Source organism: Rhinoderma darwinii, chromosome 1 (assembly GCF_050947455.1).
Source record: "Rhinoderma darwinii isolate aRhiDar2 chromosome 1, aRhiDar2.hap1, whole genome shotgun sequence".
NCBI classification, from domain to species: Eukaryota; Metazoa; Chordata; class Amphibia; order Anura; family Rhinodermatidae; genus Rhinoderma; species Rhinoderma darwinii.
In genome coordinates, this window is record NC_134687.1 from 660,385,435 (window position 1) to 660,407,457 (window position 22,023).

The window sequence follows — 22,023 nt, forward strand, 5'->3', positions numbered from 1 at the left end:
TGTAATACTGGAGACCTCACCTACAAAAAGACATTGAGAAAATAGAACGAGGCCAAAACTAAAAAGGAAATAATATTGGGGGGACTAGATGGACCATGTGCTCTCCTCCTGCCGTCATCTTCTATGTTTCTATATAGATGTCATCCTGATCCTCCTGGTCATTCTCATTGCTCTACGTTACTATTGCTGCATTGGTGACATGACACATAACTGACCATATTGGTGGCTGATCTTCAGCTTTTCTGCTGGTGGCTTCTTGACGTCACTTGGAAGGTCTGGACGCTGTTATACAGGACACTGGATTCTTCCTATTACTTCCTATTATGTATTGTCCCTTCCCTATGTGTGACTTGTTCTATAATGTAGGAAAGTTTACCTCTCCGCTCAACAGGTAGATGATCTCCAAGGTGAAGTATAATATTCTTCTGCTCGTCTCATTCCTGTCCTTGTCCATCCTTGGTGGGTCACTCAGGAGAAGGAGCGTTGTGGAGGAGAAGATGAGAAAACTGGAGGAACTGGAGGATCTAGTACTGCAGACGTCTTTATGAAGAAAGGAGAAGATGGAAATCATCCAGGGGACAACATCATGTGTGACATACAGAACCTCACTTATTCATCATTGAGAGAAACATCTTCTCAGAGCCGTCACCACATAGAATAAAGGGGTATTCCCAACACGGACATTTCTCCACAGGATATGCCATAAATGTCTCGTAGATGCGGCTCCACCTCTGGCCGTGCTCGGATGTTTCTGGAACTCCTATACAAGTGAATGGAGAGAGTCGTGCACATGTGTGGTCACCTCTCCATTCATTCTCCGCCTGGATGCAGTCATCACCTCACCAGGCGGGTCGGGGGACCCCGTTCTCCACATAGAGGTGGGACCCCCATATATCAGACATTTATGGCAGATCTCTCAGGTGAGAAGAGTAAAATGAAGACATTTCCCCCCGGACAATGAAGACCTGACTCCTGACAACCTGACACATGGTGGATACTGGGGAGACATTGCTGACATCTCACAAGACGTGGTGCACACTATGCAGTCAGTGTTTGATATGAACTGTGAGGTTCTGCAGCAGCTGAGGTGACATATATAGGAAACATGCAGTGTAATCTCTTATGTTATAGCGCAGGTGGAGCGGAGCAGAGTGATAGTGTTTTGTGGGATAAGATTCAGTATAAACTTGATTTTACTCATTTAACCCCTTCCTGCACAAAACATTTACCGCTCAGGAGTTGTTCACATGACATAGGGAAGACCGGACACCTGCTGCAAAGGCCGGAGACCTGAGAGAACTATAAATTACCGCCATTTAACTACTTATATGCCGTGGTCAATAGTGGCCATGGAATCTAAGCTGTAAGAAAGAGGGGGTGGTCCTCCCTGGCATCGGCCCACCGCAACACGATCACGGGGTATAGATGGTTCTCATAGCAGCCGGGGGGGGTGTAATAAAGGTCCGCGATATACTGCGAGACATTACTATTACAGTGTATTGTACCAGTGATCTAATCATCACTGGTTCAAGTCCCAAAGAACAATAACAACAAATTTTTTTAAATAGTTAAATAAAGTTCATTTTTATCTAAAAAAAATGTAAAGTATAAAAAGTATAACGTGATTAAAAACTGCAGCTTGTCCAACAAATAATAAGCCCTCACTCCGCTACAGACGCAAAATTTAAAAAAGTTTTGGCTCCGAGTATACACAGTTGGCAACATTTGATTTGATTTTCCAGGGACACGTAGGGTGTTGCTTCTGTGGCGGGTGTGTCTTATGGTATGTGGCTTCTGTGGTGGGTGTCTTGAGGGGGTGGCTAATGGGGCGTAACTTTTCCCCCCAGAATTTCTGCATACAAATAAACAGACAAAAATGTCTGCACTAGTTTGGCTGACAGCTACTATGGTGGCTGGAATCTCTCTAGTTATCTGGTTGTTTACAGGCAGGTGTTGCCTCACTTTATCTCTAGGGGCGAGGGGATATGTGCTGAACACTACGGGTAGTGTAAAAATCAGCGTAGATAGTGCCACACTCATTGCCCCTTATAGAAGGTGCTCCACACTGCCCCAGTAAATATTACCACACTGCTCCCTGTAGATATCACCACACACGCTGCCCCCTGTAGATATCACCACACACGCTGCCCCCTGTAGATATCACCACACACGCTGCCCCCTGTAGATATCACCACACACGCTGCCCCCTGTAGATATCACCACACACGCTGCCCCCTGTAGATATCACCACACACGCTGCCCCCTGTAGATATCACCACACACGCTGCCCCCTGTAGATATCACCACATAGACTGACCCATGAGCGCTCTAACTGGGGATTCCGCTGACCGACGGAGCTCAGATGGCAGGGGCGGCTGCGCGCGGCGCAATCCACAGGGGCGGCTGCGCGCGGCGCAATCCACAGGGGCGGCTGCGCGCGGCGCAATCCACAGGGGCGGCTGCGCGCGGCGCAATCCACAGGGGCGGCTGCGCGCGGCGCAATCCACAGGGGCGGCTGCGCGCGGCGCAATCCACAGGGGCGGCTGCGCGCGGCGCAATCCACAGGGGCGGCTGCGCGCGGCGCAATCCACAGGGGCGGCTGCGCGCGGCGCAATCCACAGGGGCGGCTGCGCGCGGCGCAATCCACAGGGGCGGCTGCGCGCGGCGCAATCCACAGGGGCGGCTGCGCGCGGCGCAATCCACAGGGGCGGCTGCGCGCGGCGCAATCTAAAGGGGGGGGGGGTGTAACCCCGGCAGACATGAAAGTGCAGAGCTGCTCACACTGAAGCAGCACTACACACGTTAACCCCTTAACGACCACCGATAAGCCTTTTCACGGCAGTCATTAGTGGGCTTTATTCTGATGCAATAGCCGTTTCACAGGACAGGCAGTAATACACTGCAATACAAAAGTTGCAGTGTATTATAAAAGCGATCGGATGATCGCATATTAAAGTCCTCTAGTAGGACAAGTAAAAAAAAAAAGTTGAATAAAGGTAACCCCTTCGCGCTCCTGGACGTACTATTAGGTCATGGTAGCTGTATCTTTCACGCTCCATGACCCAATAGTACGTCACGGGAGTAACGGCCATTTCGGCCGTCTTCCCGACACATGCAGGAGCTGTGACAGCTGCTGTCTCATACAGCAGTTACCGCAGCTCCTACAGCGGGGACCGATCGCTGTGTCCCCGCTGATTAAGACCTTAAAAGCCGCGTTTAATAGCAACCGCGGCTTTTTAGCGGTTAAGCTACCACCGCCGGCCTGCTACACGAAAGCGGCTGGCGATGGTGGCTATGGCAACCAGACGCATAACAATGGCGCCCGGCTATGCCATCGACGGAAGCCTAGTGGGTCCTGACAGTCAGGACTGACTATGCTTGCGGTCAGTGAGTAGCTGTGTAGTGTAGTGCAGTGTATTAGAATAGCGATCAGGGCCTCCTGGCCTCAAGTGCCCTAGTGGGATAAAGTAAAAAAAAAGTTAAATAAAGTTGAGTAAAATTAAGAAAATAAAAGTTTTAAAAGTAATAAAAATCCCCCTTTTTCCCTTATCAGTCCTTTATTATTAAAAATAGATAAACAAATAAACTATACATAATTGGTATCGCCGCGTCCGTAACGCCCTGAGCTACACAATTATTCCGTTATTTATCCCGCACGGTGAACGCCATATAAGAAAATAACGGTAAACCATACCGGAATTAAAAAAATTGTGTCACTTCACCTCCCAAAAAATAAAATAAAAAGAGATCAAAAAGTCGCATGTACCTAAAAATGGTGCTGATCGAAACTACAGTTCGTTACGCAAAAAATAAGTCCCCCCACGGCTTTATTGATTGAAAAATAAAAAAGTTCTGGCTCTTAGAATAAGGTAACACAAAAAGTAAATGATTTTTTACAATAAGTATTTTATTGTGCAAACGCCATAAGACATAAAAAAACTATAAACATCTGGTATCGCTGTAATCGTATCGCCCCGCAGAATAAAGTGAATGTCATTTATAGCGCACGGTGAACGCTGTAAAAAAAATAAATAATAATTCTATAAAAAAAACAATAGTCGAATTGCTGTTTTTTCGTCACCGTGGCACTTAAAAGTAGAATAAAAACTGATCAAAAAGCCGCATGCACCCCATGAAAACTACAATGAATTCCTCAAGGGGTCTAGTTTCCAAAATAGGGTCACTTTTGGGGGGTTTCCAATGTTTTGGCACCACAAGACCTCATCAAACCGGACATGGTGCCTAATAAAAAGGAGGCCTCAAAATCCACTAGGTGCTCCTTTGCTTCGGAGGCCGGTGCTTCAGTCCATTACCGCACTAGGGCCACATGTGGGATATTTCTCAAAACTGAACAACCTGGGCAATAAGTATTGAGTTGCGTTTCTCCGGTAAAACCTTCTGTTTTACAGAGAAAATGGAATAAAAAGAATTTTCTGAAAAAAAAAAAATATGTAAATTTCACCTCTACTTTGCTCTAAGTTCCTGTGAAACACCTAAAGGGTTAATAAACGTTCTAAATGCGGTTGTGAATACTTTGTGGGGTCTAGTTTATAAAATGGGGTGTTTGATAGGGGTTTCTAATATATGGGCCCCTCAAAGCAACTTCAGAACTGAACTGGAACCTAAAAAAATAAATAAATGAGGCAATACTTCGCTTCTTACATTATACTGATAATGAGCCGTGCCCACCCCGAGATGACCCCAGTTTTGACCGTTTGTATAAACGGAGACCCCTATTAGACCATTTCAGTGCCCGGTTTTCCCAAGCGTACACCCCCGAGAAGTGTATTTCTATTGATGAGTCCTGGGTACATTTTAAAGGGAGGCTTCAATTCCGCCAGTACCTGCCGGGTAGGAGGGCAAGGTATGGTGTGAAGATGTATAAGCTGTGCGAGTGCATCAGTACCTACAAATTTAGGATATATGAAGGGAAGGACACCAGTATTCAGCCCCCAGAATGCCCCCCCTTACTGGGAGTTAATGCAAAAATTGTGTGGGATTTGGTGCACCCACTGCTGGACCAGGGTTACCACCTCTAAATGGATAATTTTTATACCAGCATCCCACTCTTCAAGTGCCTCGCTTCCAGAAGTCCTGCGGCATGCGGCACTGCTAGAAGAAATCTGAGAGGCGTCCCTAAGACACTGCTAGGGCAAACACTCAGAAGGGGTGAGTGCAGGGCACAATCCAGCAGCAACATATTGTGTCACGTACAAGGACAAGAGAGATATCACACCAGTACCCATGTACCTGTACGAGGTACCAGTACAGACACGCCCAAACCAGACTGCATCCTGGACTACAATAGGTACATGGGAGGGGTGGACTTGTCAGATCAAGTCCTGAAGCCCTACAGCGCCATGCGGTGTGGTATAAGAAGCTGGCCGTGAACATCATTATCAAGAACCCAATCTTTAGGGACCAAGAAGGGGGACACCCAGTACTTCTGGAAGCGGGGCCACACGCATCGCACCAGGGCAACAGTTTCCAGAAGAAGTTCCCCAAACTGGCAAGAAGGGAAAAAGTCAAAAGAGGTGCAAAGTCTGCTATAAGAGGGGGATAAGGAAGGACACAATATATCAATGTGACATGTGTCCCGAAAATCCAGGGCTCTGAATGAAAGTGTTTTAAAATTTATCATACATCCCTTAGATTTTTTATCTACCCTGGCGCACTCCGCACAGCTTATCCCCCTCATCTTTCAGTGTGTGCCCAGGCAGCTGATAACAGCCACATGTAGAGTATTGCCGTACCCGGGAGAACCCACATTACAGTTTATGGGGTGTATGTTTCCGGTGGCACATGCTGGGCACAATATATCGGACACTGACATGGCATATATATAGAAAAAATTGCAAATCTCACTCTGCACCATCTGCTGCGCATTATCTTTTACACAGTACCTGTGGGGTCAAAATGCTCATTACACCTCTAGATGAATGCCTTAAGGGGTGTAGTATTTGAAAACGGGGTCACTTCTCGGGGGTTTCAACTGTACTGGTACCTCAGGGGCTTCCGCATACATGACTTCGCACCAGAAAAGCTACAGTAGGCCAAATGGTGGTCCTTTCCTTCTGAGCCCTCTTATGGGCCCAAATGGCAGTTTATCACCACAAATGGGGTATTGCCGCACTTACGACAAATTGGACAAAAAAATGGGGTATTTTATTCCTTGTGAAAATAAGAAATTTTGATCAAAAAATACATCTTATTGGAAAAAATTAATTTTTTTAAATTTCACAGCCCAATTCAAATACGTGCTGTGAAAAAAACTGTGCAGTCAAAATGGTAACAACAACTGTAAATGAATTCCTTGAGGGGTGTAGTTTCCAAAATGGGGTCACTATTGGGGGATTCCTACTGTTTTGCACCTCAACACCTCTTCAAACCTGGCATGCTGCCTAAAATATATTCTAATAAAAAAGAGGCCCCAAAATGCACTAGGTGCTTCTTTGCTTCTAGGGCTTGTGTTTTAGTCCACGAGCGCACTAGAGCCACATGTGGGACATTTCTAAAAACTGCAGAATCTGGACAATACATATTTAGTAGTGTTTCTCTGGTAAAACCTTCTGTGTTACAGGAAAAAATAAATTGAATAAAATTGAAATTCAGCAAGAAAAATTAAATTTGCAAATTTCACCTCCGCTTTAATTCCTGTGAAATGCCTGAAGGGTTAAAAAAATAAATTCTAAATGCTGTTTTGAATACCTTGAGGGGTCTAGTTTTTAAAATGGGGTGTTTTATGGGGGTTTCTAATACATAGGCCCCTCAAAGCCACTTCAGAACTGAACAGGTACCTTAAAAAAAAGGCTTTTGAAATTTTCTTACAAATATGAGAAATTGCTGTTTATGTTCGAAGCCTTGTAACGTCCAAGAAAAATAAAAGAATGTTCAAAAAACGATGCCAATCTAAAGTAGACATATGGGAAATGTGAACTAGAAACTATTTTGGGTGGTATAACCGTCTCTTTTACAAGCAGATGCATTTGAATTCAGAAAAATGATATTTTTTCAACATTTTCTCTAAATTTTGCAATTTTTCACAAATATACACACTAAAGATATCGAACAAGTTTTACCACGAACATGAAGCCCAATGTGTCACGAGAAAACAATTTCAGAATCGCTTGGATAGGTTTAAGCATTCCGACTTTATTACCACATAAAGTGAAATATGTCAGATTTGAAAAATGGGTTCTGAGCTTTCAGGCCAAAACAAGGCTGCGTCCTTAAGGGGTTAATAAAAAAAAAAAAACCTGTGAAAAAAATATAAAAAAAATGAAAAACCCACTTTCTCCCCTTACAAAATGCTTCACTATTAGAAAAAACAAAATAAAGGGAAAAAGTTACACATATTTAGTATCGCCGCGTCCGTAACGACCCCGACTATAAAGCTATTACATTATTTAACGCGCACGGTGAATGCCGGGAAAAATAAAATAAAAAACAATGGAAAAATTGCTGTTTTCTGTGAATCCTGACTTTAAAAAAAAAGTGATAAAATGTGATCAAAAAGTCGAATCTGCTCCAAAATGGTACCAATAAAAACGACAAGTCGTCCCGCAAAAAACAAGCCCTTATACAGCTATGTCGATGCAAAAATAAAAAAGTTATAGCTCATCGAATGTGACGATGGAAAACTTAAAAAATGGCTTGGTCATTAGGGCCCAGAATGCAAGCAGGGGGAAGGGGTTGTCAAAAATATTTGAATTATCTTTATATGTGTGAACCTAAAAGTGCTATAGACAGTTGTCACTGGAGCTCACAGATCTGCTGACACAAGAGCCTACATGGGGGGATGGCTATTCTATTTCAAGTCGTTTAGTTTATGGCTTTGCATTTCAGCTGTTACAAAGGCAACGTGAGAAAACGTGCTGACATTGTATTTCTTATGGCTACAGATATATGTGGAGTTTTGGGATATTACCATATTTAGAATGTTCATGCTTTGCAAGTACGAGGTCACCACCTACTCTCATTTTCTTATAAATAAAGATGGATCGCCCCCTGTGGGCAGAGACTGTTTGAACACTGAAGCTGCGTGTCATGGTCTCTCCGGCCGGCCTCTCTCAGATCCACCATTGAGAGAGCATTCATTAATTTGGAACTCAGACAAATGCAGATAATGTCCAACGTTAATGGACAATGTAAATTCTGCAGCGACATTACTTGGGTGCTCGTCCGGGATTCTCAACACAGATCGAAGGCGACAATCGAAGGTGGATGACGGCTAAGATAACGGAGAACTGCACACAAAACCGGTGAGTAAGAAATGTTATTCTTACTGTGCACTTCTCTCTTGTTTTAGCTGCCGTCCAGGTATTGTCTCTTTTGACTATTTGGGAACCATGAACACCATTTGTCTATGAGTTGTATGTATGAATTATAGGAATAGGCGTGTGAGTAGAAATGAATCTGTGAGTGTATCTGTGAGAGGCTGAGATAAGGGAGCGTTTGTTCTCTGATCCCAAAACATACAAAAACAACCAAATACCGAGAAAACACTAAACGGCCTGTCCGAAGTGTTCCCTCCGGCCCCTGGGTTTAGTATGTATTAAGATCAGGTAGCAAATTGATCCTTGCAGAAGTGACGGGTAACCATCCCCGCCCAAGTGATTGTTAGGACTTTCGCGTATCCAGACTGTGACCCATAGGAGGCGCACCTGACCGGAAGTAAGAGTATGTATGTGGGCTAATCCTCGGACGCCCGAACTGAATGACTTGTTTATATTTAAGTAACATCTCTGTGACTAGAAAGTTTATAGAATATCTATGGGCGCCTGATCAGCAGAAGTGCATAGGGAACCCCCATGACAGACTAAAGGATTTAGCAGAGTGCGTTGGTTCCTGGAGAAAAAAAATAAATAAAAATATATAAAAAGCAGGAACCCCAATGACAGACTAAATATAGGCTGAAGGGTTAAGTAGGCCAGGAAAATAGACTGAAGAGTTAGTGCGGATGTGGCCAGCTTTGTCTTGACCCTGATAACTTGCTGCAGCGTGACTTCACACAGCAAAAGAAAAAGTCGTCAGGATAAGGTTGGCTACATTAGTAAGTCTGGGATTTAGCAGAGGGCATGGGGAAATCTGGATCGAAGTATGCCCGAGGTAAAGTGCTGGCCAGCCGGGAATTGGGGCATAACACCCAAGGTACAGGGTGTGGTAAAACAGCAGCAGATATTGTTAGGAAACTAAGTGGGAAAAGGTTTAGTTTAGAACCTAGAGAAAATAACGTAGAAATCGAGAATGTCCAAGCAGGGTAGTTTTCAGCTTAACTGGATGGGATGGTTTCTTGAGAGATGATGGGCCCCGGATTAATAGACAGAGTTGCAGAGAACAGATAGAAATTATTGAATGTACCAGATAAAAAAAAAAAACACAACAAAAAATAAATAAATACTAGGAAACACAGTTGTCAGTAAGAATTAACCGGCGTCTAATTCTATAGATAGAGACATTCCAGTAGAAAATAATGTGCCAACGTATAATCTTCTATGTACAGCTTTATAAACCAAAGGTTTCCAGAAACAAGAGGTTTCCAGGGGTGACAGGCGATCAGTTATTAGCCATACATAGAGAGAAAGGCGTCATCAGAATTCATAAAGGAATCAATTAACTCTTCACTTCCTAAAAAGGAAACATTGGGTGAAATGTTCAGGGATTATTGATAGAGAGATAGACGTGGATTAGGAATTGGCTAGAAATAGAGTTAAAGCCAATAGGATAATTTTAAGTGTAATGACCCCGGATTGTAGAAGAAGTGAGATTGATAAAGTGAAGATTCTTATGGATTTCTATCCAGATATGATTGTTGGAATATTCTGTATATCATCTGTCCTGAATTGTCACTAATGAAATTTCCTCTCGTTATAGGAGTTTTCCAAGACATTTTAAACAATACTGTAAATCTTTTTCCTTTTTGGTTTATTTAACAGTCATTTTAATAATTGCATGGAATGTCTAACAAGATATATTGTTAATCTATAGTAACCGTGTTAGACTAATAGAACTAGTGATAAGAGAAGAACGTGTTACTTACAAGAGCAGGCCTCAGATATCCACTATGGGGGAAAAAAAACATGTGAAGAGGTTTTGTCATTGATTGACAGGAGCACATGGTGACATTTTGACCTTGTAGCTCATAAGTTTTAGCTAGTAAGGGGTTAATGCTACATTCTCTGTTATCTGTAGTATAGCTGTGTCTGCAGAAAGTGCACATGTGATGCAAGATAAGAACTGTAATTTAAAGATTAAAAAAAAAAAAAGAGAAAGAAAAAAAGCCTGATAAAATCACAGGATTGAGTATTATATGTTTTTATGTTTATATGTTATATGTTACGTTATATGTGTTTCATGTGTCGACCCCAGTGAAAAAATGTGACTTTCATGTTTAAATTTAATACGATGCCCATTACTAAATGAAGATTATAGTTCATTGGATGAATAATCCAAGAATAGGAGTTTATACACAGTCACTCTAGTTATATACTTGTTTTACATAAGGTCACACACAAAAGGTATATAATGTGTGAGATTGGATTCTCAGTACTGAGAGTGTCTGGGAACAGCTGGTGCTGTGAGTGACTGGTGTGTGAGTGACTGGTGCTGTCAGTGACTGGTGCTGTCAGTGACTGGTGCTGTCAGTGACTGGTGCTGTCAGTGACTGGTGCTGTCAGTGACCGGTGCTGTCAGTGACCGGTGTGTGAGTGACTGGTGCTGTGAGTGACTGGTGCTGTGAGTGACTGGTGCTGTGAGTGACTGGTGCTGTCAGTGACTGGTGCTGTCAGTGACTGGTGCTGTCAGTGACTGGTGCTGTCAGTGACTGGTGTGTGTGTGTGAGTGACTGGTGTGTGTGTGTGAGTGACTGGTGTGTGAGTGACTGGTGCTGTGAGTGACTGGTGCTGTGAGTGACTGGTGCTGTGAGTGACTGGTGTGTGAGTGACTGGTGTGTGAATGACTGGTGCTGTCAGTGACTGGTGCTGTCAGTGACTGGTGCTGTCAGTGACTGGTGCTGTCAGTGACTGGTGCTGTCAGTGACTGGTGCTGTCAGTGACTGGTGTTGTCAGTGACTGGTGCTGTCAGTGACTGGTGCTGTCAGTGACTGGTGCTGTGAGTGACTGGTGTGTGTGTGAGTGACTGGTGTGTGAGTGACTGGTGCTGTGAGTGACTGGTGCTGTGAGTGACTGGTGCTGTGAGTGACTGGTGCTGTGAGTGACTGGTGCTGTGAGTGACTGGTGCTGTGAGTGACTGGTGCTGTCAGTGACTGGTGCTGTGAGTGACTGGTGTTGTGAGTGACTGGTGTGTGTGTGAGTGACTGGTGTGTGTGTGAGTGACTGGTGTGTGTGTGAGTGACTGGTGTGTGTGTGAGTGACTGGTGTGTGCGCTGAACTATTTTTAAAAGGAAATGGTTTCTTTGAAATCACCACATGAGAAGTGATTCAACAAGAAAGATTTTTTTATGTCATTATTACATTTTAGTTTATTATTATTTGATATTAGAAGTTTCTATTGGCATATGATGACACATATAGTGCACGATATGTTTCATCATTTGTCTTAATAGATTGGTTTATTTAATAATTGACATAAACTAATTAAGGAAACAAATATTTAGCAAGCCTCTTAATTATAAGAGTATCCTTTCTGGTTAAAGAGGCTCTGTCACCGGATTTTGCAACCCCTATCTCGTATTGCATGTGATCGGCGCTGCAATGTAGATTACAGTAACGTTTTTATTTTTAAAAAACGAGCATTTTTGGCCAAGTTATGACCATTTTTGTATTTATGCAAATGAGGCTTGCAAAAGTACAACTGGGCGTGTTGAAAAGTAAAAGTACAAGTGGGCGTGTATTATGTGCGTACATCGGGGCGTTTTTAATACTTTTACTAGCTGGGCGCTCTGATGAGAAGTAACATCCACTTCTCTTCACAACGCCCAGCTTCTGCCAGATCACGCTGTGACGTCACTCACAGGTCCTGCATCGTGTTGGCACCAGAGGCTACAGTTGATTCTGCAGCAGCATCAGCGTTTGCAGGTAAGTAGCTACATCGACTTACCTGCAAACGCCGATGCTGCTGCAGAATCATCTGTAGCCTCTGGTGCCGATGTGTCCTCGCTCGTCTGACACGATGCAGGACCTGTGAGTGACGTCACAGCGTGATCTGCCAGAAGCTGGGCGTTCTGAAGAGAAGTGGATGATACTTCTCATCAGAGCGCCCAGCTAGTAAAAGTAGTAAACACGCCCCGATGTACGCACATAATACACGCCCACTTGGACTTTTACTTTTAAACACGCCCACTTGGACTTTTGCAAGCCTCATTTGCATAAATACGAAAATGGTCATAACTTGGCCAAAAATGCTCGTTTTTTAAAAATAAAAACGTTACTGTAATCTACATTGCAGCGCCGATCACCTGCAATACGAGATAGGGGTTGCAAAATCTGGTGACAGAGCCTCTTTAATGATGGTATATACACATTACATATACACATGACGCACACGCACGCACGCACACAGTAACATATTGGGAATATATTTTATGAAATGAAAATGCAAATAAGATGACAGCATTCACAGGAGCTGTTGTCACGTTTATGGTGTCAGATTCCTGTCCAGTCAATCTTATAGTTTCTGACATCCTTGCAGCAATTCAGGTTGTCATCCAATATAAGGCTGATGGACAGATTGAAGTTACTGATGATATGCAGAATTTTGTGTGTGCTGCACTCTATGGGGATTGCACTGAGATGAAGACCTCACATCTCAGGCCTTGAGGGCGGTCCTGTCCTCCTTCTGGGCGCAGGGTAAACAGACGTAGGACGCATGTCTGTGGCCCGTGACTTAAAATTGTTTGCAAACAGCCCCAAACCTCAGTTGAAGCAGCGCCCTCCGAGCCTCCCACAGTTGACAAGTATTGATAACCAGATAAGACAGTATTTGGAGGCCGGGGTACTGAAGAAACGTGTATGTTCTTATAATAAGCCCCTCTCCCTCAGAATGCCAAACAGCATTGTACCTTCCGTCTTGTATCTGTGTAGTAGCAGCAGTGGCTCTACTCAAAGACAAGACAACAGACACAGTGCTAAGATTAGCCTCTAGTTCTCAGGGGGCCCCATGCGGTTAGTGAGATTCTTCATCAAACACACACTAGGCATATGTCTACAAAGTATAAGACCAGTCTCATGGCCCCATATAAAACGAACCATACATTGATGTACAGTACAGTATTACAGTGTTGAACCCTACTACATTGCTTCCGCAGGGTTCAACAGAGGAGGAAGAGAAGAATATATGGTCAATGGGGGACTTGAGGGAATGGGATAAGTCACAGGAAACAGCAGGCCATGAATTTCCAGCCTGGTGGGAAGTTGATTTCTCAGCACATTTGATTCCCCAGTACACAGGTCACCAACATAATTGTCTTGAATGACAACAGAGATAAAAACATTAGAAAATGTAACAAAGGATCCAATATCTAATCCAGCTTTTGAGTTTCTTTTGTAGATGGTTCCAGGTACCACCATGAAGGAGGCTACAAGACTGGGTATATACTGTCACCACCGAAACAGAGGTAAGAAAGTAACAACCACTCCCATGCTCCGTGTCAGCACAGGAGGTGGCGGTGAAGGTACTCGCTGAGGTGTGTAGACTGACTGAAGGCAAATATATATATATATATATATATATATATATATATATACACTGACTCTAGATATGCTTTTGGTATTGCACATGATTATGGCCTAATCTGGAGGAGCAGAGATTTTGCTGGATCCACGGTTAAACCCATAATGTTGAGAGAGTGAGAGAACTGTTTGAGGCTCTGACACTGCCAAAGCAGGCAGGTATATGCAAAGTGCAAGCTCTTACTAAAGTGCAAGCTGCCCCCGAAGCGAGGGGAAACAGACTAGTAGACAAGGGTGCAAAAGCTGCGGCTCTCATGTCCCTCATAGAGGAGGACGTAGTATTCTTGACCAGCAAAGCATCTGGTGCCATAGACACGATAATATTAAGCAGACTACTAAGTCAAGCCATATAAGAGGAAAAAGGACATTGGCAGACAAAAGGTGCCAGTGAAGGGGAGGATGGAATATGGAAGGTGGGTAACAGGATGTGCCTACCCAGAGTCCGCTTCCCCATGATAACCCAACTAATGCACGGACCAATGCAGGTGTCAAGAGAAGGAATGTGTGCCATGGTGACCAAATGGTGGGTACCCCCGGGGTTTCAACAAGTGCTGCTGCCAGATTTGTCCAGAGGTGCATGATATGTGTCTGCCATAACATAGGCAAAACTGTGCGGGTTGCAAAAAGGCATATGGTAAAGGCAGACTACCCATATCAGCGATTGCAGATTGACTCAGTTACCAAAGGTGGGACAATATGAACATGTACCAGTCTGTGTAGATCTGTTGTCTGGGTGGCCTGAGGCGTGGCCAGTAACGTGGGCCACAGCAAAAGTAAAAGATGGCTCTCAGAAGTGGTGTGTAGATATGGGGTCCCTGAGATAATAGAAAGTGATAGAGGAATTCACTTTACTGGAGAGGAACTCCAAGACATCCTGCAGGTCCTGGGTATAGAGCAGCTTTTCACACCCCGTATCCCAGAGCAGTGGGAAAGTAGGAAGGTGGAATGGGACTTTTAAGTTAAAAATCCAGAAGGTCATGGCTGAAACCCCATAAACCATGGACTGAGCGCCTGCCTATTGCCCTCTGACCTCACCAGTTATGTGGGAGCTCTGAAGAAACAGCTCACGCCGATGTATAAATACGTTTATGATTCCATTCCAGAACCTAAGCGAAAGGAGGACATTGTTTACAGCCAGGGGACTGGGCCTGTTTAAAGAGACACCCTAAAGCACTAGAGCCACACTGTGACGTCCGCACCAAGTCCAGCTCACAACTTCCACATCCGTTACATTGGAAGGAAAGAACTTAGACACGCCGGTCACTGCTGACAGGTCCTCAATCACGAGGCTGAACTGTGAGTCTCGCCAAGCTCCAGCTGACCACCATCTTCTCCGTCATCTCTACTTTACCTACTGTCTAAATGATGAGCTAGAAGAAGAGTTTAATGACAAGTTTATCAAACATCAACTGATATCCGTATCGACTAAATTGCTGGACTATTGTATATGTCTCCATTCAAAAACGATGCCATATGTGAAGATAAATGAGGTTATTGCCTTGGCCTTGCGGTCCCATCTCTTTTCCCTAGCGCTTAACCCTAACTCTCCTGGAGTTGTTCCTCTTGTAATAGCAGCGTGGGCATTGGTTCCCTGTCTGTTTAAACCGTGTAAGATATTCAAAGAGGGAAGCGCTGTGGAAAACAGATCTCAGGCCAGGAATACGGCCGTCCATGATCATCTGATACCCCAATGACACCGTGTGATGTGTAAACAGAGGTCAGGTTAATAAAAATGACAAGTTGTTTGATGCTGTAAACCTCATCGGCTGTGAGGGAAGAGACACAATATATGTATAGTCTGGGGATAAAAGCAACTGGCAGCTCCTAGTGCTCAGAGAGAGCTAGAAAATGGATGACGCAGGGTCTAGAGGGTGTAAAACGAGGTAATCTAACTAATAAAGAGGGTGGTATCGATGAAAGCCACCGGACGGGACATGATCTTGTTCTCCTGGATTGCAGGAGTGTTAAATCACTCCAGGGATGTGCTTCAACCCAACATATACGTCATATATGTGGGTACGAGGCATATAAGTGGTTGCCACCCAGGAGACCAGGAGTATGTACCTTAGCTAGACTACAACCAGCTACTTAGATAGAGATATATTATGTAACATGTTTGATTGCAAAAGTATCAGCAGTTAAGAAAATAGCACAGGATACTAAAGTGCATGAGGTCCAGACCACCCTAAGAACCGAGGTGGGAGGAAACATTCAGAGCCACCTGTGTACGTGACACTAAATACTTCCATACCTGATAAAGTGATCTGTCAAGCCGTAGAAAACCACCAAGATAGATGGTATTGCCCGAATTGTGAAACCTGTAATTCCCTAAATCTTCAGGTGTGTACAGTATGTAACGCTGTACGCGCACCTATTGCTAGACACGTATACTGAGTATTCATCTCGCGGTGAATGGCACACGGTGCCCTGGATTAGGGGAGCTAACCAGAACGTAATCTCGGGTGAATATTCTAATACATGGCTAAGCAATTTTATGTTCAAAAGAAGGGAATTGTCAAAAATATTTTGATATCTTTATGTGTGAACCTAAAAGTGCTATAGACAGTTGTCACTGGAGCTCACAGCTCTGCTGACACAAGAGCCTACATGGGGGGATGGCTATTCTATTTCAAGTCGTTTGGTTTATGGCTTTGCATTTCAGCTGTTACAAAGGCAACGTGAGAAAACGTGATGACATTGTATTTCTTATGGCTACAGATATATGTGGAGTTTTGGGATATTACCATATTTAGAATGCTCATGCTTTGCAAGTGCGAGGTCACCACCTACTCTCATTTTCTTATAAATAAAGATGGATCCGCCCCCTGTGGGCAGAGACTGTTTGAACACTGAAGCTGCGTGTCATGGTCTCTCCGGCCGGCCTCTCTCAGATCCACCATTGAGAGACATTCATTAATTTGGACCTCATAGACAAATGCAGATAATGTCCAACGTTAATGGACAATGTAAATTCTGCAGCGACAGGGTTAAATCCCATTCCAGGCTGCCAACGTATATATACGTAACAACTGCATGGTGAATCGGCAGTTCGAACCTATATAGCCATATACCTGTAGTGAAGGGGTTATGGACAAAACTATTTTTAGCTTTAACCAATTACCACTGCAGCCAGTTTAAAGTTAAGGGAGAAGCACTTCTTAAATGCGACGTGTCACTTTAAGGGTATGTACACACGGGAAGGATTAGCTGCAGATTTTCTGCAACAAATTAAATTGCGGGAAAATCTGCAGCAGAAAACACAGAAAAGAAGTGCGGTGCAGATTCTCAATCTACAACACGTCAATATCTTCTGTGAAAAAGCTGCAGAATCTCCACACAGATTCCGTCCCGCAGTGTTTACACCGTGTGTGGACGGAACATAAGTGGGAAGAAGATTTTACTCTCCAAGTCATTGTGAGATTGTTTTTCAGAACACGTTGTACTTTATATTAGTGGTAAATTGTGCTCCATACATTCTGTGTTACATAGTTACTAAGGATGAAAAAAGTCACAAGTCCATCAAGTCCGACCTATAATCCCACCGTGTTGATCCAGAGGAAGACAAACCCCCCCCCCATGAGGTGGATGACAATTGTCTCATTAGGGGAAAACTCCTCCCCGACTCCAAATCCGGAAATCACAATAAATCCCCGGATCACCGTCCCGTCTCCAGAATCTAGTACCATAACTTGTAACATTAAAGAGAACCTCCGGTTATACTGACATTATATAGGAAACTATTATACTGCCGGAGTGTGCCGATAATCGTCCTTCTACACGACTTGTATTATCATGTTTACTTCTAACTACAGCACAGACTGCCCATAGTCCGCGCTGCCGGCTGCCCATAACTCTGCATTAGGAGACAGAGGGGCCGCCAGCGCTGTAAAATGTAATCTGACCACTAATGCAGAGTTATGAGCAGCCGGCAGCACGAAGCGTAGGGATCTAACGCAATGTAAAAGGAGCCGAAATTGTGGAGCTCCTACATTACACGTCATTGTACACACGTGTATATGTACAGCACATGACGCTATTAAGACTTCAACATGGCCGCCAGTCCAGCCTGTGCCCCCAGTAATGCCAATATATATCTGTCTCTTCTCACCTTGTGATGTGCGCGGCCGGTAGTCCTCCATCATGACCTCCTCGTACCGATCCTTGTGTCCTTCTAGATACTCCCACTCCTCCATGGAGAAATAGACAGTGACATCCTGACACCTTATAGGAACCTGACACACACAATGATACAGTCATCACCCAGACACCTCCAGTGCTGTTACTGTAGAATTTCCCAGCATTCCCAGCAGTGTCACCTCTCCAGTCAGCAGCTCAGTCATCTTGTAGATCAGTTCTAAGATCTTCTTCTCATGTATCCGGGAGTGAGGGGGAGGCTCTGTGATGGGGCTCTGACTACTGCTCCATCCTCCTGACTCATGGATGATGGGAGTCGTACAGTCACCCGATGTCTTCTTCACTATTGTGTACTCCTGTGTATGGAGAGAGACACTTAGAGAACTGAACACAGTATTCCCCCCTCAGTAGAGAGGGGGAGATTGTGACCCCGCTGTATAGAGCTCTAGTGACCCCACATCTGTAATACTGGAGACCTCACCCACAAAAAGACATTGAGAAAATAGAACGAGGCCAAAACTAAAAAGGAAATAATATTGGGGGGACTAGATGGACCATGTGCTCTCCTCCTGCCACCATCTTCTATGTTTCTATATAGAGGTCATCCTGATCCTCCTGGTTCCTTGTCATTCTCATTGCTCTACAACATTACTATTGCTGCATTGGTGACATGACACATAACTGACCATATTGGTGGCTGATCTTCAGCTTTTCTGCTGGTGGCTTCTTGACGTCACTTGGAAGGTCTGGACGCTGTTATACAGGACACTGGATTCTTCCTATTACGTATTATCCCTTCCCTATGTGTGACTTGTTCTATAATGTAGAAAAGTTTACCTCTCCGCTCAACAGGTAGATGATCTCCAAGGTGAAGTCTAATATTCTTCTGCTCATCTCATTCCTGTCCTTGTCCATCCTTGGTGGGTCACTCAGGAGAAGGAGCGTTGTGGAGGAGAAGATGAGAAAACTGGAAGAACTGGAGGATCTAGTACTGCAGACGTCTTTATGAAGAAAGGAGAAGATGGAAATCATACAGGGGACAACATCATGTGTGACATACAGAACCTCACTTATTCATCATTGAGAGAAACATCTTCTCAGAGCTGTCACCACATGGAATAAAGGGGTATTCCCAACACGGACATTTCTCCGCAGGAGATGGCAGAAATGTCTGATAGATGCGGCTCCACCTCTGGGTGACTTGTTAGGTGGTTCCTGTAACGCCTATAGAAGTGAATGGAGACACAATCTGCTCAGCTCCTCCTGCTATATAATAGGCTGCCAACAGATCAGACTTGATGCCCTTTATGAATTAATACACCCCTTATATAAAAGTTTTTACAGATATTAGAAGTTTCCTCAGAGATCCTGGACCTTCAAAGACATCTAAATTTCAATATTGACCTATTCCTTCTAGATTGTTTTACCACAGTTCATGAAAATCGGCCGCCGAGTGTGCACGCGCTGGAGGTCACATCTTACACACAGACTTCTGTCAAGTGCGACTTGTCCTCCACCTTCTACATTACTCTGTGCTCCTCCTTCTAGACCTGTCCTCTGCTTCTACATTACTCTGTGCTCCTCCTTCTAGACCTGTCCTCTGCTTCTACATTACCCTGTGCTCCTCCTTCTAGACATGCCCTCTGCTTCTACATTACTCTGTGCTCCTCCTTCCAGACCGGTCCTCTGCTTCTACATTACTCTGTGCTCCTCCTTCCAGACCTGTCCTCTGCTTCTACAGTACTCTGTGCTCCTCCTTCTAGACCTGTCCTCTGCTTCTACATTACTGTGCTCCTCCTTCTAGACCTGTCCTCTGCTTCTACATTACTCTGTGCTCCTACTAGACCTGTCCTCTGCTTCTACATTACTCTGTGCTCCTCCTTCTGGACCTGTCCTCTGCTTCTACATTACTCTGTGCTCCTCCTTCTAGACCTGTCCTCTGCTTCTACATTACTCTGTGCTCCTCCTTCTAGACCTGTCCTCTGCTTCTACATTACTCTGTGCTCCCCCTTCTACATTACTCTGTGCTCCCCCTTCTAGACCTGTCCTCTGCTTCTACATTACTCTGTGCTCCTCCTTCTGGACCTGCCCTCTGCCTTCTACATTACTCTGTGCTCCTCCTTCTAGACCGGTCCTCTGCTTTTACAGTACTCTGTGCTCCTCCTTCTAGACCTGTCCTCTGCTTCTACATTACTCTGTGCTCTACCTTCTAGACCTATGGTTGTGTTCAGATAGCACCGGTATCTTTGGGTGCTCTAGAAAGGGTCCCAACCCGGATGTACGTTAAGAATTGTAGTCTGCACACCTTGATTGTGTTCAAAATTAAATTTATTTGTTTCTCAGGATAAATGCCAGAGGCTGTATGTGCAACGTCAACGTTTCGGTCGTGAGACCTTCGTCGGGCACTGAGCCGTACTGGGGACTTGATCGATCTGCGTGTACAATGCGTAGTAGAGCGGCTATAAGTTATATACGGCGGCTTACCGCTCTTTACGGGCGCCCATAAAGAGCGGTAAGCCGCCGTATAGAATTTATAGCAGCGCTACTACGCATTGTACACGCAGATCGATCAAGTCCCCAGTACGGCTCAGTGCCCGACGAAGGTCTCACGACCGAAACGTTGCACATATAGCCTCTGGCATTTATCCTGAGAAACAAATAAAATTAATTTTGAACACAATCAAGGTGTGCAGACTAGAATTCTTAACCTACCTTCTAGACCTGTCCACCACCTTCGACAGTAGACCACACCCTCCTGATACAAATTCTCTAGTCCCATGACATCACAGATTTGGCCCTCTCCTGGATCTCCTTATACCTTACCAACTAAACATTTAGTATCACTCACTCACACACACACACCACCACCACCACCACCTCGTCGTCCCACCCTCTCTCTATTAGTGTCCCTCTAGGGTCAGTGTCCTGGGACCCTTACTCTTCATCTAAACCTTTAGTGATATTTACCTCTCTGGTCTTGATGTTACCTCCCTGCTATCTACAGTGTATAACAGTTATCTCCTCCTTCACCTCCCGCTTCCTAAAGAGCAACATGGAGAAAACTGAATCATCTTTACCCCATCTCACTCACCCCCCCTTACCAGAACTATCAATCACAGGTAATGGCTCCATACATCTCCCCGTCTCACAGGTCGCTGCATTGGGATAACCCTAAGGGTATGTTCACACGAGGTCATTACGTCCGTAATTGACGGACATATTTCGGCCGCAAGTACCGGACCGAACACAGTGCAGGGAGCCGGGCTCCTAGCATCATACTTATGTACGACGCTAGGAGTCCCTGCCTCGCTGCCGGACAACTGTCCCGTACTGTAATCATGTTTTCAGTACGGGACAGTTGTCCGGCAGCGAGGCAGGGACTCCTAGCGTCGTACATAAGTATGATGCTAGGAGCCCGGCTCCCTGCACGGTGTTCGGTCCGGTACTTGCAGCCGAAATACGTCCGTCAATTACGGACGTAATGACCTCGTGTGAACATACCCTTAATGTCAAACGCCACAGCCAAGCGCTTCCCACTTCTTGCTGCCTCCACCTCAAACCCTCTAGAAGTCGGTCTTTCCTCCTCCTCCTCCTCTAGAAGTCGGTTTTTCCTCCTCCTCCTCTAGAAGTCGGTTTTTCCTCCTCCTCCTCTAGAAGTCGGTTTTTCCTCCTCCTCCTCTAGAAGTCGGTTTTTCCTCCTCCTCCTCTAGAAGTCGGTCTTTCCTCCTCCTCTAGAAGTCGGTCTTTCCTCCTCCTCTAGAAGTCGGTCTTTCCTCCTCCTCTAGAAGTCGGTCTTTCCTCCTCCTCTAGAAGTCGGTCTTTCCTCCTCCTCCACCTCTAGAAGTCTGTCTTTCCTCCTCCACCTCTAGAAGTCTGTCTTTCCTCCTCCACCTCTAGAAGTCTGTCTTTCCTCCACCACCTCTAGAAGTCTGTCTTTCCTCCTCCACCTCTAGAAGTCGGTCTTTCCTCCACCTCTAGAAGTCGGTCTTTCCTCCACCTCGAGCAGACATAAATGCCAGTACATATGCCCTCATCATCCACCGTCTAGACTACTCCACCATCCTCCTCTGTGGCTTCCCATCTAATACTATTACACCCTCCTACCCATTCTCACCTCTGCTGCAGGGGTAAATCTACCTCTCCCGTCATTCCACCTCTGCAGTCACTGGCTGCCCATTACCTACAAAATATAAAGAATGAC

The 22,023-nt window shown here is 44.8% G+C and overlaps 1 protein-coding gene across 1 annotated transcript in view; it reads right to left on the minus strand.

Annotated features, from left to right (window-relative positions):
- Positions 1-22,023, minus strand: part of LOC142664457 (uncharacterized) — a 55,165-nt gene that overhangs the window by 22,479 nt on the left and 10,663 nt on the right. The window contains 4 exon segments of the mRNA XM_075843528.1: positions 377-467; positions 17,814-17,920; positions 18,005-18,178; positions 18,660-18,823. Coding sequence (XP_075699643.1) covers positions 377-467; positions 17,814-17,920; positions 18,005-18,178; positions 18,660-18,737 — 450 coding nt within the window. The 5' untranslated portion in view covers positions 18,738-18,823.